At 35.6% G+C, this 14379-nt stretch overlaps 1 protein-coding gene across 2 annotated transcripts; it reads left to right on the plus strand.

Annotated features, from left to right (window-relative positions):
- The first annotated feature begins 1059 nt into the window (after positions 1-1059).
- On the plus strand, positions 1060-14205 carry LOC120249405. 2 transcript variants are annotated; one of them, XM_039257894.1, is made up of 8 exons: positions 1060-1310; positions 3377-3799; positions 4355-4428; positions 4519-4914; positions 6070-7645; positions 8433-8527; positions 12026-12167; positions 13245-14205. In XM_039257894.1, the coding sequence occupies exons 1-8, from the start codon at positions 1064-1066 to the stop codon at positions 13877-13879; spliced, it is 3588 nt and encodes a 1195-aa protein (XP_039113828.1). In that variant the 5' UTR covers positions 1060-1063; the 3' UTR covers positions 13880-14205. The 2 variants fall into 2 exon arrangements, with proteins under 2 accessions (XP_039113828.1, XP_039113829.1); XM_039257895.1 differs by lacking the exons at positions 12026-12167; positions 13245-14205 and adding an exon at positions 10239-11821.
- The last annotated feature ends 174 nt before the right edge of the window (positions 14206-14379 follow it).

Genomic DNA, 14379 nt, shown 5'->3' on the forward strand with positions numbered 1-14379 from the left:
ATAATTTAAACGATAAAGCAAATATTTAAACAGAAACAAAATAATTTAAGCGGAGAAAGTAACATGTAAATGGTAACGTAATATATGTAAAAGGTAAATTGGATAATTAAACAATAATTAACTTCTACGACTACATAAACATAAAAGAGAAGAACTTTACAACGAGAAGAAATCGTTTTCAGTAGGATACGACAATGGCACATCATTTGTCTCAACAATAAGATCGACTACAGCGCAATTGAAGATGGAGTACACGTGACACATGCACTGGAATTCAACTTTGTTTTCTATTGGGCAAACTGTTTTATGTCCATCGGGTGTGATAAACTTCACCCTGACACGGGAAATATCGAGACCCCATCGCTCACATATTTCAGCTAATACTGATTTCCAAGAAGTCAGCGCCGTGAACATTAACACTCGTTCCTCCCCGTTGTATCTAGCAATAGCACAAAAACTCTCCATAACAGCCCTGCATTTTTATAAGTTGTTACTCCCTTCCTGCAGAATAATCAAACTGAGAGCAACGAAGAAATTCTCACTTTATCGGGAAACCGACAGAACTCAAATCGAACAAACCAAATGAGATGAAGAAGAAGAGGAAGAAGTAGAAGAAGAAGAACAAGAAGAAGATGTAATGAGCCTTCTAAATTTTGTTTGACAAAAAGCAAGCAGGAAGACAAAAAAAAAAATGCACAATTGTATGCATAAAGGTCGGACATGATGTGATTGGGCGGTATTTTTCCCACTATTTGCAAGGGCAAAAATAGAATTTCATAACATGGATCCACTTCAAGTGACCGATAGGGGGTAAAAGGGAATTTAAACTATAATAGAAGGGCTGTCCGGGGTGTGCAAAAATTGGAGGGGTTTTTAAGGATTTTTGAATATCATGAGCGGCAAACAGTAATTTTCGCTACTAATTATTTACTTGGTATAAAAAGCAAATTTCTGTGTAAAAACAATTCTAAAAATTAGTAAATAGGCCCAATCAAGCCCGGGCCCAGCCCGTCCACAATAATGAAGCAATTATATCGTCTCCGTCGTTGGGAATCTCGATGGAATGAAGCAAGAGAGAGCCATGGGCTCCCGCAAGCTTCTCCTCTTCAACGTCATCCTTCTCGCGTCGCTCCTTCCCTCCTGCTCCGCTAATGGCTTCTCCTCCGCCACCACCACCGGAGACTATGAGCAGCGCGGTACCAGCAGCAGGGAGCAGGCGTCGGTGCCGCAGTGGCAGCTCCTCACTAATCGCAACTTCTCCTCTGAGATCCGCCTTCATCAACACATCCTTCTCATGGTCACCGTCCCTTGTAACATCTCTCACCCCCTTGTGCTCCTTTCTCGATTTTTTTTTTTTCCATTTTCAATCAGTGCGTTGTTGGTATTGGGTGATGGGTTTGGTCGCTGATCAGAGAGTAGAATTGGTGCTTCTTTAGTTATTTTTCTAATTGAATGGAATTAGAGATGAATTATAGAGAAAATAATGAGAAAGGAGGTAACTTGATTTCTTTAATGTGATCATCATATACTGAATATGAACTTGTTCATTCATGGAAGACCTTCTCTAACATTTGCCAACTAAATTAAAGTCATCATAAGATATGATAAAGAAAGGGGGACCCTCGGTTGGGCATTATTGGTACTGGAGGCAATGTTGAACTTTTGGAATGTATGTTATTTTGGAGTGATGCCCTGCGTCAAAGAAAGATAATTGTATAGATATATAGGTATGGTGGACAAACCTGTTTGTTTGTTTGTTTTTCGTTTTTGGTGTATTCTAATTGCCTGCAGGTTGTGGTTGTTGGTTGAATATGTATACCTGTTGCATTATGGTATCTATGAATTATAAGTTGCTTCAAGTGATGGGACATAGAAGGCATTGATATTTTAATACAATTAAATCTAAACCTGTTCACTTTGGGGTCTAGAAAACATTTATATGTCTGTAATTTCATCCAATTAGTCCTTGAAAATTAGGGTCCCAAGAACCTGATAGACTTGCCAAGCCATGAAAAAAGCTTGAACTGTTTATTACAGTTAGCATCATCTTGTGAACCAATGAATTTTTTCTTTACAGATATCCAATATATCCCAATCATATCAGTAAATACCATTATGCAGCCAAAATTGATTTGCCAAATTATCAAATCAGAGCTTTTAGTGAAAAGTTGGGCTGGTTGGGAGTCAGGGTTATGTATAAAATTAGATCTAAACTCGAAAATCAAACTTTTTGTAAGTTGGTTACATATATGCTTTGGAAGGACTAAGTTGACTGCTGAACATCTGCACAATGGGACTAGGCACAAGCAACTGACTCTAGCTAAAGGGCTATTGATCGATATGGTAAAGCACACTAACCTTTCTTGTCCTTTCATTTTTATTGGTTTCTCTATTCGATCTAGTGCCTTCGTGGAGCCTTTCCATGAGGCAGTTTTTTTCAAAGCGAGATTAGGGGGTACCTTGCAGATTGAGCACTAGTCTTTCCTAAGTGTTAAACAAATTAATTTTACTTTTAGCTAAACTAATTGATTGGTTTTAGTAAGGTTTACTTCTGGTCCTTTAACGATTACAATCATTGGATTAGTTGATATTAGCTTCTAGTTAAGGATTTGTTCATGAAGGAATGCGTTCTCTTCCTTTAATTATGGCCACTTGATTTAAAGTTTAATGCAGTTTTACCTTGTAAAATAATAAGGAAGCCAAGTTTGGTACCAACATTTATTTCCTAATTGTTTGCATTGAAATCTGTAGGCTGATGAGGTTAGTCTGGCATCTTGTTCAACATAACTGTTCTTTATCGCATTATATGTGGTCTTTCTTCTTTAATTAATAAATTCTTTTGGATGATTGGTTGCAAGACTGTTGTACTAATATCCTTTAATTCAATCTTGAGGATTTATTGTTGGAGTGTTTCCTATGTATACTCTTTGGTGTAGAAACCTGCTTCATCCATCTTCCTGTACACAAGATTTAGCTGGGATATTCTAAGCTCATAGCTGCAGCCTGCAGGTGTTCCACATTTCCCAAGGCCAACTAATTCATATGCTTTTATTAGCAATAAATTCAAAAAAGCAATTAGCTTATGTGAACTCCATTTCTAATATTCTCCGGTGTATGTCTTATGGCCATTGCATTGAGAAGCTAACAACTTGGCTTCCTTTGAGGAAATGGTTTTTGCATCATTGATTCATTAAATTCTTTTGTCTAGAAATTTTGAATAAAACAAATTGCTCATTTTGTCATAGAGTTTGAACATCATCGAGAGAGGATGTTAAAATTGAGAGAGGCTGTTAAAATCATAAGGATTTTCAACATTCGTTTTGGTTTAGGATATATCTAATATTGAATTTTGTTGTTTACATTTTTTTATGTGTAGGGTGTGGTGAATCTCGGTCCCTTATGAAGGAAATTTCTCATTTGGTTGCTATTAAACAGGAGGAGCTTGGCCACCTGAGCTTAATGGTTGTTTACAGAAATTATGATAAACTACTAGCTGATGTTCTTGGTGCTAATGAAGGAATCACATTTTTGTACTATCATCATTCTATGGCATACAAGTACAGAGGCCGGCTCAGTGCACGTAATATATTAACATCAATTTATCAGGTTATGCCACTCGGACTTGAAGATTTTCGTCTGAAACACCTTCAGACTAAGGAAGACCTTGATAGTTTTTATCATTCAACTGACAAAGCCATTCTTCTCCTTGAGTTTTGTGGATGGTCAACTAAATTGTTGCATAAACAGAAGAACGAAAGCAATGGGAATGACATGTATATGCAAAACTTTTCAGAGAACGGTACTTTACTTCCTCAGATGTTTCTACTGCTTTGCTGGCTATTTTCCTAAAGATTGATGTGATTCTTCTTCTTTAACTCACAATGTTGTTCTGTTCAAAATTTCAGTCCAATACCAACTTTAATCAGGTTATATTTGAAATGCATTAACAAACTAAAAAGGGCAATTCCTGTCATCCATCTCGGTATAGCTTATTTTATGTTCATCGTTTTTGCTCGCTGCAATTAAAGGGATTTAGCTTCTCCTATTATCTATACTGAGATAAAAAAAATTCTCTTTTTATTTTTTTTTAAATATAACCAAAGCCAAGTCTTTGTAGTTCTTCAGTTTTTGCTTTCTATCTGCAAGGAATACTCATACTGGACTTCAAATTTTTTTAGTTACCCAATCTCTTTAAGTTCCCTATATGTTCTTGCACACTTCCTAATTTGTTAATGGTGATTTTATTTGTTTAAACTGTGACTTCTTGCTTTCAATTACTTGCCCTGTTTTGAAGTCTGAAATGGTTAGCCTTGACTAAGCTTACTTTTCGTGCTCTAACATTGTTTTATATCAGTTGGGGACCTTCTTGATGATCAAAATAGGGATGCCAATGGAACTGTCATACTTGATAATCAGGAAATTCATGAGGTGGCTTGTCCTTTTTGAATGAACTTCACTCTGAGGTTGCTACTAAAATAGATATCAATGCATTATGAGTTTATTTTGGATCAAATACAGGATTTGGAAAATGAAGAGTTAACTTGTCGGGTTGAAATGGGTCTTAGCACTTGTCCTTGGGCTGGAGAATTCACCTGGGTTAATGCAAGTGATTTTAAAGGAACTAAAACTAGAGATTCTGGCCTTGGGTTGTCATGCACTCGGCAAGAATTTCAGCGATTTGAGTCTTTCTTCACCAAATTTATGTCAACCGCAAAAGAGTATTCTCTTTCTCATGAAAGGCAAAGATTTGGCCTGGTCACAGAAACATCACTATTATCTTTTCTTGGTGTTAGTAATCCAGAGACATGGTTGATTGTACTTCCGTTTCCTGCATGCCCTAATTGTTCAAAGGTGGTCCAGGAAGTAGATGATATACATGCAGTCTTGAAGATGGATGATTCCCTTGTCATGGAGGTAGGTTTTCATATAGTATGTGCTTCTTATTTCAGTACTAGTTTACTGGTAATGCAATGGTCGTTTCTGTATTTAGATTTTCTTAATTGTTTTCGACATTCTAGTGGAGCAAAATAACCCCGATAATCCTTGGGAGACACCAACTGTGTTTTAAGTTGTTATACTGTATGGTATTTACTGTTTTCATGAAACTTGGCTTCATTGTTGCTATGTCTTTTTTGCCTATTGTCTTTTTGTGCTTTAATTTGCCCCGTCATTCTTGTCATATAAAACAATTGGTGCGTAAAGAGTTGCAGTTAATTTTGTTCCCTTTTATTGGCTTTCCTTTTCTGAATAACTTCCTACCTTAGAAGTAATTCAAGGTCGAAGAAGGAAGGAATCAAGCTTCCCACAATATAACGACTTCCTATAGGTCATATTTCAAATGGTATTGAAATGGTGAAACACCACAAATCCCAAGGACTAGAGTTCGTTTGCTAGCTTGCCATAATAACTGAGAGGAATTAAATTTCTAGCTGATAGAGTTTTATTGCCCATGCTAACAATTTTCTAACATTGCATATATTTTTAAACTTTAAACATCTTATTCTTTGTTATTTTAACTGAAAATTTTATTTGGAGTGAATTACACTACAGAAATTTGAAGTGTTTTTTGTTTGGATACCCTTCAAGCAATCAATGCTTATGCACCTGACCCTGGAAATACTGTTTTCACTCCTGCTCTCCACCAACCTTGCCTGTAAATTCAGTTTTTCATTGCAGGCCATCTGATAATGGACAAGAAATGTAGAAATTCCCATATACTCTGCATCTCTGTTCCTAAAATCTTGTGATATTGTGATATTTTTATTTTTGATAGCCCATAATTTGCACTAATACCACTTAAAATACATGATATGAAGGTGTTTTTAATCATCAATATAGTATGTGAGAGATTAAGCATTCTCAGGTCAAAATTGGTGAATGACATGACTTTTTGACTTCTATGATTTTTGCTTGTGATTGCTTTATCGGTTTCTGAAGTTTCAGAGTTTTCTCAACGTTTAACTGGTATTTTACACTTCTCAATAAATCATTTGATTGTCTTACACATCTTATGCAGTGATATGTATTAACATTATAGTATGATTTATGTTAATTTCTTGTTTGGTTCAGCTAGATGTTGTTGACCAAAACTCTCAGCTTGCATTCCCAGCAGACAGACCTTCAATTATTCTTTTTGTTGATAGGTCATCATCATCCTCAGAAATAAAAAATGCAAGCAAGTTGGCACTTGAAACTTTTAAGCAGTTTGCACGTGATTGTCATCTTTCCACACAAGTGAATAATAACTCTAGGGCGTCATCAGCGCAGGTCATTTCTGGTGTGTGGCACAAGAATACTAAAGATCCCTTCAGTGGTATGAAGAGTAAGGTTTCTCCTGTGAATAAGCTTGCGAAACTTAAGGATGACATGGCTATTATGATAATGAATGAAGGTGAAAATACCTCTTTAGACGACATAGCTTCTCAAGCTCAGCATGGCCAGTTCTATAATATTCTAGCAGAACTGCTTCACCGAAGAGAACCTGCTGTGAAGACCAAGGAAACCAAAATAAGTTTATTAGCAAAGGAAGTTGGCTTTCAGCTCTTATCAGATGATTTTCATGTACAAGTTGTTGATAAATCGCTATCACATACAGTAGAGCACAGTCAACCTGACAAGATGATTGAGAGTGATGCTGTCAGCTTAGTGGATCAAAATTCCAAACAGACAGAGGAATCTACTGAACAAAGCAGTGATTTGTCAGGTTACATTGCCATGAATGATGAGGGAGCACCTGAATTAGTTCATATGGAAGGTGATCTTCTGCAAAATCAGGAGGTTGTCCCCTCCCGTGAAAGTAGTACTAGTACTACTGATAATGAGCATATGGCAGTTAGTCAGCAAGAAGTGTCAGAATCCACTTGTTCTGTAGATAATTCTTCTCAGTCAAGTCAGAAGTCACCTTTAGTTGAAGAACATACTGATAAAGAGAAAGTGCATAACTTTGATTACAGCTTAAGTGAAGTATTTTCCAGTGGGTTTGCTAAAAATTTGGTTCATGAGACATCTCAAGTTGTCTCGGTGGAAGAAGGTAGTTCAGAACATGCTAAAGGTTCGATGGAAATGTTTAGGTCAAGTGAGCCATTTGTTGAACATCGACCCTTTTTAGGTTCTTTTTTTTTCTCTGATGGTAATCATCAGTTCCTTGAAACCATGACTGCGAGTTCAAAGATCCCATCTTTGATTCTTCTTGATCCACTTTTACAACAGCATTATGTCTTATCTGAGAAAGAAAATACTACATTTTCCTCTATAGCTAACTTTATTGATCAGTTTCTGGATGGAAACCTTACACCATACCAGAAATCAGAAGCGTATCTTGCCGATTCAAGGGAGACCCCGCACCCACCTTTTGTAAATTTGGATTTTCGTGAGGCTGACTCTATTCCTAGAGTGACAGCAAAAACCTTCTGTGAACTCATTGTAGGTTTTAAGCACTGTGAAACCAAAGGTAAGTTGCAGACATCCAATACTGAAAATCTCAGACCTGCCTACAATGTTGACGTTTTGGTGCTTTTTAGCACTACTTGGTGTGGATTCTGCCAGCGAATGGAATTGGTTGTGCGTGAAGTATATCGAGCTTTTAAGAGCTTCAGTGTTCTGTTGAAGAATGAATCCCTGAGAAGGAACTCAAGAAACATTCAAGGTATAAACAGAGAGTTCTTTGATGTTTTTAATATGTTGCATAGATGTTTATTTTCTTTGATACTGATTTATTGGATGCTGTTATAAGGAATGCACAATAATCAAATAAGTACAGTTAGGTTGATTGCTATAAGATTAGCTGATCTCTTTGCTAATGAGATGATTTGTTCACAAGAAACACCCTAAGTATTATATTCTCAGAAAATAAAAAAATAAAAAATAAAGGAAAATAGAGGATGAACACAATTTGCTCAATGCTCATGTAAAGAATGAAGGACTTGCATGATTTAGACATTTGTTCTCACTGGTTGAATATAATTTAGTCCCTATTATTTTACATGCATGCATTTGATCCAGGCACCTATTACTTTCTGAAAGCCTTTATAATTTCAAGTGGGCTTTTGTTTTTGTTTTAATATCGTGATAAATGAGATGCAGTGGCATGTGGTTGTTGATTGGTTTTGGACTGTCCTAGTCTGCCCAAGGAAGGTATATATTTTGTCATATGTAGTAATAGTCTGATAGAAAGATACTAGTTTGATGCAACCTAGGTAACATGAGGTCGCCTTTCTTTCTTATTTTTAATTTCAGATTAGTTAAAATTTTGATAATGTGTGTTTTGAGTTTTTTCTCCCATTATTTTTGTAAATTTATCATGGAAAGTTGTTGCTTATTTTATTTCCTTTATTTATAATTTTTTTGGAAATCACAGTTGTAAATTCTTAAAGAGGAAAGTGGACTTTTGTGCTATCGACTTTAGGTTAATCACTGTTGTGTTATTTGTGCAGAGAACAATGAGGACACATTAATTGGTTTACCATCTATTTATTTGCTGGATTGCTCTCTGAATGACTGTGGTTCATTCTTGTTACCATTGGGCAAGGTAGTCATCCGTGAACTGTACTTTCCGATTTACTTTCATTATAAAATAGTTTGCATATCAGATGTGCATATCAGATGATTGACTTTACAAAGTTGCACCATTAATTTCTTTGGGAACTTAAGTTTTTTTACTGGATTCTCCTTTTGATTAGTTGTTAAGAAAACACTTCCTACATACATATGGCCAGTAAATTTGCCTGTGTAAATTGAAATGTTCATGACTGTAAAATGCGGAATCATCTAGTTGATGTCTTCCATTTTGTTATTTAGATAGAATGATGGATCTTGCCACATTTAAAGTATCCTAAAAAATAAGGAACTTGAAAGTGACAGTTATTAGATTGAGACTTATTCTATTATCTTTAAACTTAATATACTTCATCAAATATCCTTCTTCTTCTTCTTTTTTCTTTTTCTTTTTTCTTTTTTTTCTTTTTCTTTTTTTTTTCTTTTTAATTCTTGCTCACTGTCTTTCAAAAGGTTTCGTTCAATAGTTGTATGGTAGTCTTATATCTTGTTAGATACAAACCAAATATGTTTTCCTAAGCTCGGGATAAATTGGGCTAGGATAATATGTTCAGTTTACTATCTAAGATTTTTGGTTGAATCGGGCTCCGGATACTATGTTTTATTTACTATCTAACATGGTATTAGAGCTTGGTTAAACGGTAACACTTGTTATATGATTTTACCATTTAACCTACCTCTGATCAAAGATGGTTTTACCTTAAGCAAAGATTTGGTTGTGCTTGCCAGGGCGTAGAACAGATGTGCATTTTGAAGGATATTGGACCCAAGTAGATTTATTAAGAAGCATACATTGTAATTGGCTTTGGTCCGTATCAATATGCTAGAGTGGCAATTGGTTGGTTCCCACTCACAATACTTCTCTATTTCTAAGTCATAACTGAGGAGCCTATTGTTATGGTCCCTTTTCTTTCCTACCACTGCTTTTCCTCTTCTTTGAAGCCAGCCACATTATGGTTTTGCTCTTTATAATTTTGTGTAGAATTTGGAGGATTTAATGGAACACTCAACAGACAAGAGTACAAGATGCACTTTTTGGATTCTAGGCATGAAATACTGTCATAAAGGAGGATTAGCCCCTTATAATATGTGCTAAAAGTGAATGCTAAGTTTTCAGGATACAAAGAATACTCTTACAATGTCGCACACAACAAAGTAAGCCTTAAAGAATGAAGAATGTGTTTGTTGTTGCACTTGAAAATAAGAAGATTTTCCAAGTTTCTATATTTTCATTTAGCATTCTAAGACTTTTATTTATCCTAGTTTAAAGTTTTGGAAGCTGTAACTTCTTCTTAAACATGAAATGATGCCTTATAAATACTATAACTCCTTTTATTACACCAAGGGATGCAAGCTAACTTACCCAACTTCCTCTTTACATAAAGAGGTGCCTTGTAACCACTACAACTACCGTAACACATGAATAAATGCAACTTAAAAAAAAAAACTTTCAATATTTAAAACGCTACAACATTTTGTGGAGTTCTCTGTAACCTATTCATAAATGGATTTATCTTATCTCTTGCATCTAAGGTTTGCAATAGTTTCTTGCATATATCTTTGTACTCTTTCCTAGTTTCCTCCTCTGGCTCCCTGTCTTAACAAACCATTTAATACACCCTCTTGGTATGTTATATCCCCTTCCTCTTTTAAGGAGAGTAACTCTTGTATTGTTATTGCCTCAGCAATCAGGAATGGTCACTATGTCAGACAAGGCTGATATTGGGCATTTAAGATGTACTATGTTAGACAAGGAGCACTATTTTTAATCCCAGGCTGACGCTGGGGCATCGAAGATGTACCTTCATCTAGCAGGAACTATGAGAAAGAATATCAAGAACAAGCCTTACAAGGTTGTGGATGTTTCAACCTCAAAGACCAGTAGCCATACTAAGTGTCACTTTGTTGGCATAGACATCTCTAAATTAATAAAGCATGAGGACATTATGGCTCATGATTGTGATGTTCCTCATGCTAACCATACTGATTATCAGTTGATTGATATAGCTGAGGATGGTTTTATGAGCTCGTTGACTGAAAGTGGTGGCACCAAAGATGGTCCAAGGCTTCCAAGTGATGAAAAACTATCAACTTAGATGAAGGTTGGTTTTTCAAATGGCTAAGATCAAGTTGTGTCTATCTTATCTGTGATGAGCGAAGAATAGATCTGTGCATTGAAGGACATTGGACTAAGTAGATTTACTTGTCTTGAAAGTTGATTTTAAGTTATGAGATTTTTTAAGAGCTACAATAGGGAGATATTTTAGACTTAGGTAATATTTAGAGTTTTAAGACCTCATCTACCATGATATCAGACCTTGGTCAATTGTTTTATTTGATTAGTTTGGGTTGTTTGCGTTGTGGTTAATTAAAATAGATTGGCATGTACCAAAGGAGCTTACTAAAGTAACAACGTCGGATAAATTGATAAATATAGAATTGAATATGTAAGTCTGTGTTTGTCATCCTATCATCTTAAGCTGTTGGGTTGGATTGGTTCCATATAAGGTGTTTTGTTTACATCTAGCATGACACAAAAGCTTGATTACATGGTCTGTTTGTAATGTAGATGGCTGAAGTTGACTGACAGGTACCAAATGGGTGTATTAAAATAACTAATAGTCCCACATTAATTTAGTAAATATGGATATAGATATATAAGTGTAGGTTTTTCATCCTATCAACTTAAGCTTTTGGGATGAATTGAGCTCAGGGAATGTGTTTGATTCATTATCTAACAATATGCACACAAATGCTCAGATATTCTTCTATGAACGCTGAATTGTGAACCTAATTTGAAGTTGCATTTAATAAGAGAAGCATCTATGAGAGTGGTCAAATGAGGAAGGTAGCATTTTATGATAATTTTCCACCAGCTGAATTTCATAAAAACTGAGACCAAATAATTAAAAATGGTGCCCATGTACAAATAAAAATCTATCAAACAGGGTGGACAAGGAAACCGTACTAATCGCAATCATTATGTTTCATTAATCTTCTAGGTTGTTCTTGGATTGGTATTGAGGGTGAGTTGGGATTAAGGATAATGTTTTGTTTAGAATCTTCCAGTTGCAATTTGTATCGCTGAAAAGAGTGTGGAGTTGAGGCATTTTATTACCATGGAATTTCCTATGTTGGAAGACATGTCCTAATAGTCAACATTTTCGTGTGACTGGAGTCCAAGTAAAATACATATTTCACCATTTAAAGATCTAATATATCTCTAGTTAAGCTTGAGTTGCTTGTCTTTGTTGCTAATCCTCAATTTTTACTCAAATAAATAATGTCTTGGATAAGAAATAATGAATGATAATATCTCTCATTCTAAGTAACATTTCTTTGAAGGACGCGTACATAATGTGATGGTTTTCTTTTGTCAAAGTTTTTCATTTTTCATTAAACTAGTTAATGTTCTTCCAGATTGATATTCAGTTAACATTTTTTATATTTGTTTTAAATTTGGACGGTACAGGAAGAGCGATATCCAACATTATTTCTATTTCCAGCAGGAAATAAGGAGCCTATATCTTATGAAGGTTATTTATCAGTCGGTAGTATCATTGAGTTCTTGATTTCTCATGGAAGCAATTCTCACCATTTAAATATGCATAAAGGTACAGTTTTGCAAATTCACCTTGTTTTTTCATTTTTATCTTCTGGGGGTTCATCGGAGGACATGCACATGATAAAATAATCAAGTTAAATAAACAAGAAGTTATAGTGTTGCACATTCATCTATCTTTCATATTGATCTTGTGGAGGTCCATTGGAGGACACGCACATGATTAAACAAGCTAGTTAAGATCTACCATATTTGGACCAATGGGTTAAAAAGTTGTATCATTGATGTCTATACATAGGGGTTGCTTTAAAATTTTTTAAGTACAAAAGGAACAGATTTTGTGCGGGTAGAAGCTACAGAGTGACGCATACTTCAACAAAATTAATTTAGGTGACTTATATTTCTGATAAGGAGTATGATATTCAAATGTGATTAAGTTCACTAATGCCCAGATCTTCAAAATGTTGGTTACAATCTCTATAGAGGACATATAATGAGAGAGTTCTTTTTGTTATAATTACTTGTGTCAGTCGGCTCATATATATTTATTACATGGAGATCAAGGAGATGAGTGATCTCTTCTGTTGATCCCTTTGTTGCATTTCTGTTTTCTCCTGTTGTCTGACTGGCCTCAGTGAACTGTTTATTTAGTTGTGAATGATTTTTTTCCAGACTCCGCTTGCTCAAGCTTTTAGTCATCTCCATTATCTCACCGAGTGACTTTAATTAGTTGAATTAGATGGGACACAACATGCTTACTCATTCTGAGGTGGTGTGATCATGCCACAACTTTCTGGGCAAACTTTCAAATATGGCATCCTACTTTTGCTTGCAGGCATAGCTGCATCCTTCTTCTGCTTGCATGTACAGCTTCTATAAGATTGCATGCATCAGTGTGAAAAACAATGACTTCCATAGATTTTGTTGTTAAGATGCATTTGAGGCAGATTATGCAGGAACAATGACCCCTTCAATATATTTGCCTCTGATGAACGATCCAGTTGTGGTCGGTTCTCTTATCATCTTCTATTACTTTGCAATGCATCCATCGGTCCTTTTTGTTTGAGAAATGATTTTGGATAATTGCGTTAAATGATGTCATTATCTAACATTACGTTAAATATGTTAGGTCTGTTGTGGACCCAAAAACCGAAGCCAGGCAAGAGCACACACATGTTTGGTGATACATCTTCTCCATTGGAAGACAACTTCAATGAAATCATAATCAGCGAGCGGACCAGTGGAGATAATGGATACTCTGCAGATAATTTAAGTTATGATCAACGTGTGGTTCCTGGGTCTGTTCTCACAGCAACTGACAAGCTTCTGAATTCATTTCCTTTCAATAATTCGACAATTCTCATAGTAACAGCAGACAAAGATCAGGGCTTCCAAGGTCTGATAATCAATAAGCAAATAAGCTGGAACATCTTCAAAGAGTTTAGCCCAGAGACAGAGTCGATAAAGCTTGCTCCACTTTCATACGGGGGTCCAGTTGTAGTCGATAGCTTACCTCTTGTTAGCTTAGTGCAAAATCCCCGAGCAGGGTACACAACAGTTCATGCAGGTCTTTATTTTGGAAATGCGGTAGCGACAAGTTTATCGATTAAGGAGATAAAATCAGGAAAACAATCTGCTAGTGACTATTGGTTTTTCCTTGGTTACTCAAGTTGGGGTTGGAATCAACTGTTCAATGAATTGGCAGAAGGATCTTGGCATTTAAGTGATTCTCCCATTACTTCTTTGGACTGGCCACATAGCTGAAACTGGTTATTGATCCACAGAAAGCCTTTATTTACGAGAACTCTATGATCGACGGCATTTTGAGACATGGTTGAAGATCGTTCCGATGGTTTCGGCATTCATTTATTGGTATTCTCCGTAGAATGCTTGTGTACCGAAATGATTGTAACTGTTGATGATGTAGCATGTTCTCTTTAGATAAACATTGAGTGTAAGCATCATTTTGTGCTAATCAAGTAAACTATTAGTTAATTTCTTGTGGGGTGCAAGTTTGAGATTGTTCATGTTGCGAAATTCTTGAGTAATTTTAGGAATGTATATATTAGAAAAAATTGGAAGAGTGTAAATCCTTTACGTAATAATTTTTTTTATTACCTTATTATGGAAATATTCATTAAAAAATTATCTTCATTTTCTCATGTTTGTCATTTATTTTTCAGGCGTCGGAGTTTCATTTTGCAAAAACCCTGTATATAGCAAGTCAAGGGAAAAATTTAAACAATTCGAAATGAGCTAATTAC

The sequence above is a fragment of the Dioscorea cayenensis genome, chromosome 19 (assembly GCF_009730915.1).
Source record: "Dioscorea cayenensis subsp. rotundata cultivar TDr96_F1 chromosome 19, TDr96_F1_v2_PseudoChromosome.rev07_lg8_w22 25.fasta, whole genome shotgun sequence".
NCBI lineage: Eukaryota > Viridiplantae > Streptophyta > Magnoliopsida > Dioscoreales > Dioscoreaceae > Dioscorea > Dioscorea cayenensis.